Source organism: Nanorana parkeri, unplaced genomic scaffold (genome assembly GCF_000935625.1).
Source record: "Nanorana parkeri isolate BGI_ZX_2015 unplaced genomic scaffold, ASM93562v1 scaffold772, whole genome shotgun sequence".
NCBI lineage: Eukaryota > Metazoa > Chordata > Amphibia > Anura > Dicroglossidae > Nanorana > Nanorana parkeri.
The window spans coordinates 148750-152009 of record NW_017307040.1 but is presented as its reverse complement, the minus strand read 5'-3'; the positions used below and the strand labels follow the sequence as shown (position 1 = coordinate 152009).

At 41.7% G+C, this 3260-nt stretch overlaps 1 protein-coding gene across 3 annotated transcripts in view; it reads right to left on the bottom strand.

Annotated features, from left to right (window-relative positions):
• CACNA1H (calcium voltage-gated channel subunit alpha1 H) overlaps positions 1 to 3260 on the bottom strand; it is a 196511-nt gene that overhangs the window by 176480 nt on the left and 16771 nt on the right. For all 3 annotated transcript variants that reach the window (XM_018564684.1, XM_018564686.1, XM_018564685.1), the window contains exon 2: positions 1970 to 2103. In XM_018564684.1, the coding sequence (XP_018420186.1) occupies positions 1970 to 2103 (134 nt within the window). The remainder of the gene's footprint in view (positions 1 to 1969; positions 2104 to 3260) is intronic.

The window sequence follows — 3260 nt, the reverse complement described above, 5'->3', positions numbered from 1 at the left end:
TCTCTCTCTCTCTCTCTCTCTCTCTCTCTCTCTCTCTCTCTCTCTCTCTCTCTCTCTCTGTTTTCTAAACGTGTTCCTGTGTCAGGACTGGGGGAAAAAGTATAAATTTAACCTTACTTCCTAACTTTCTTTCTCTCTCTCACTCTCTCTTTCTTTCTCTGTTTCCTAAACGTGTTCCTGTGTCAGGACCAGAGGAAAAGCGACACATTTAACCTTCCTTCCTTCCTTCCTTAACCTCCCTTCGAAACCTCTCTCTCTCTCTTTCTTTCTTTCTTTCTTTCTTTCTTTCTTTCTTTCTCTGTAAAGTGGACCTTTTACCTCCTATCACTAAAAATCACATCACCATGCAGCTCTGCATGCTGATATGAAATCATCTTACATTTATTAGTTAAACCAACATATTTTTCTTTTACTAACAATTATTGTTTTTCCACTTCCTGGTCCTCTTGGGCATTAGTGATGTAATCTGTGACCAAGCGTTGCATCCTGGAATGGTTACATCAGCTGAGCATTGCTGGGAAATCTCAGGAGATCTCAGGGAAAAGGCATTTTCCTCCCCTGAGATGATGTGCATGGTGACATGTCCTAGTCACATGTGCCAGAGTTCCAGGAATAAAGGGAGATATATATTTTTCTGGCCTTAGTAAAAATGGCCCCTGTTAGAAGAATGGGGAGGAAAAGAAAAGTATCTGGTTGTAGATTGTCATTACTAAATATTTCTAAAGGTGCCTTTGTTGTCATTTCAAAAATATGAGTAAAGTTCCTCTTTAAATGCATTTCTCTGCTGCAAGCAGTGTAGGTGCATGAATTAGACTTGGCATCAGCCTCTTGCAGTCCCGGTACAGCAAAGCTGAGAATGGGAGAAGGAGAAGCAGCACAACGGGACCATCAGCTGCATTCACAGTCTTTCCTCAGTCTTTCAGGTTGAGAAGGCTGTTTGTCATTTAACCCAGAAGACTGAGGTCATCTTGCGGAGAAGAAGAGGTACTGCAGGGACAGCTCTAGACTTGAATTGAGTATTGCAGCTTGATCTGCTTTTTTGTTTTTGTTTCGTGCACAGGCCAGGGGACGGGCAACCCCTGCACTGCAATGGTTAAGTGCTCATTTTGGTCTAGGGGCTAAAATATAGAAAATACACTGACCCGTTTCTCGGTGGTTCAACCGGTCTCTGGAGGTCTAAGGACCGGTAACATCATCATGTCTAACGCAGTTGCATTAGATGTGATGACATCACTGGTTTCTTAGATTGCCGGAGGATGTCGTGGGACATTCCACCACCAGAGCGGAAGGAAAGAGGGGAGCGGTTACTGCTGTGGGACCGAGGATCAGGTGAGTATATTTCCTTTATTTTAACACGTAGACCAAAATTGGCAGTTAACCCTTGCAGTGTAGGGTTCCACACAGGGGCGTGATGGACGTCGCCAGAGAGAGGAGGGGGCATTCACCCGGCGGGATGAGGTATGCTGCCGGGTCCCCTCCTCTCTCCTGACAGTGTTCGGCTCACAGTCCATGACCGAGTGTCCGACTTTTCATAGGGGGTGACACCAAAATGACTGTCCGTCATTTTGGTGTCACCTCTTCAATGGTGTCACCTGGGTGCACTCCCTTGTGACGCCACTGGTTCCACAACAGTGTAGTTCCACAACAGCTGGAGGGCCAGAGTTGCCCACCCTGTTCTAGGGTGACGGAAATAACTCTTAAGGATCACCAACGATTCAAAGCTAAAGAAAACAAAAACAAAAGAATTGTAAAAAGAAAAAAGAAAAAAATGAAGCAAAACGCCCTCGTACAAACCAACAGACCGAAGCCAGTTGAAGGGGGAACCCCCCTTTAATGAACCCGTATCACAAAGGACCCTCCAGGAAATGATCTGATGAGGGGACATTCTGGTAATTGGACTAAGAACATAGAGACAACACTGAACACAAGTTGTGCGAGTCGGTCCCCGAGGACATCATTTACCACTCACCCAGCCATGACGATGAAAAAATCCAGCCTGTTCCAAGTATCTCCCAGGTAACACTTCTGCCCAAAGATGCCCAACGCGATCATCTTAATGACCATTTCCACAGCAAAGAAAGCGAAGATGAAGCCATCAAATGCCTGGAGCAAAGAAGAGAAGAAAAGAAACCCTTATTGCAGCCAATTGTTTTTTTTTCTACTTTGAGCAATGGCGTTTACAAACCCAATACACCCCAATGACCTGAAAAGGCATCTATAAGCATGTTTGGTATCATATGAATGCACAGACTGAGGTTCTGTTTTATATTATAAACTTTTTAAATCAAAAATGTTTTCATGGTTTGGCTCAATTTTAATTTCGTTTTTTCTAAAGCCAAAATTGTGGATTTAGTAGGAAATTGATACAACCCCTGTCAGTTTTTGTTATTGCTGTCTGTGCACCCTCAGGGGAGCATCATCCTCTATATACGTCCTGGTGACCATCACCAAAATTCTCAGTTGTCATTGAAACAGAAATAGTTGGAAAATCTTCAAATCTTCCCAAAGGGTCCGGTATGAATTGGGAGGGGGGGACCCCGCGCTGTTTTATTTGTGTTTTTTTTTTAAATGTCATGTTTATCATTATAATAAACTCCATCCAAAGAGATTCAATTTAATGAACTGGAAAAAAAATTAATTTGGATTGATCCGGAAAAAAAATTCAAAATCAATCTGAATTCCAAATAACAAACTGGATTTTGGATCCGATTTCGAAATCTGGAAAAAAAAATTAGAATCGATCCGAAACGGAAATCCGAAATGGATTTCTTTCCATGTCTACTTGTAACAACTAAGAGGGGAGTTACCTAACTTTTTCTGCACTCCGTCTGATGCATTGATTTTTGGAAAATGAATACATTGAAATACTGTACAGTCCCAGATCACATGATCAAAGCAGGAAAAGACAACATGGGGACACATCCTTTAAAAAGAGGAATTAAATGCAGCATATCAGAACAGAGGGGTGAGCAAGTTTTGCAGAAAAATGACCATGCACATGGAGGATTGTCAGCTTAAGTTTAATTACTGTTAAGACTAAGTTCATAGTAACAAAGGCAGACAACCCTATAATTCACATTTCATTTCATTCAGTTACTGAGCTCTGTAAACAACTGCAGGATGAGAAGGAGACAGGAAAACCAAAGAGTCTAAAGCGCCACCTTCTGGATATAAATAAGAATGCACAATATTTATAATGCAATGTTTCATATTTACCTGACAAAAAAATAAATGTCTCTTTTTTTTTTTTTAAGTGTATT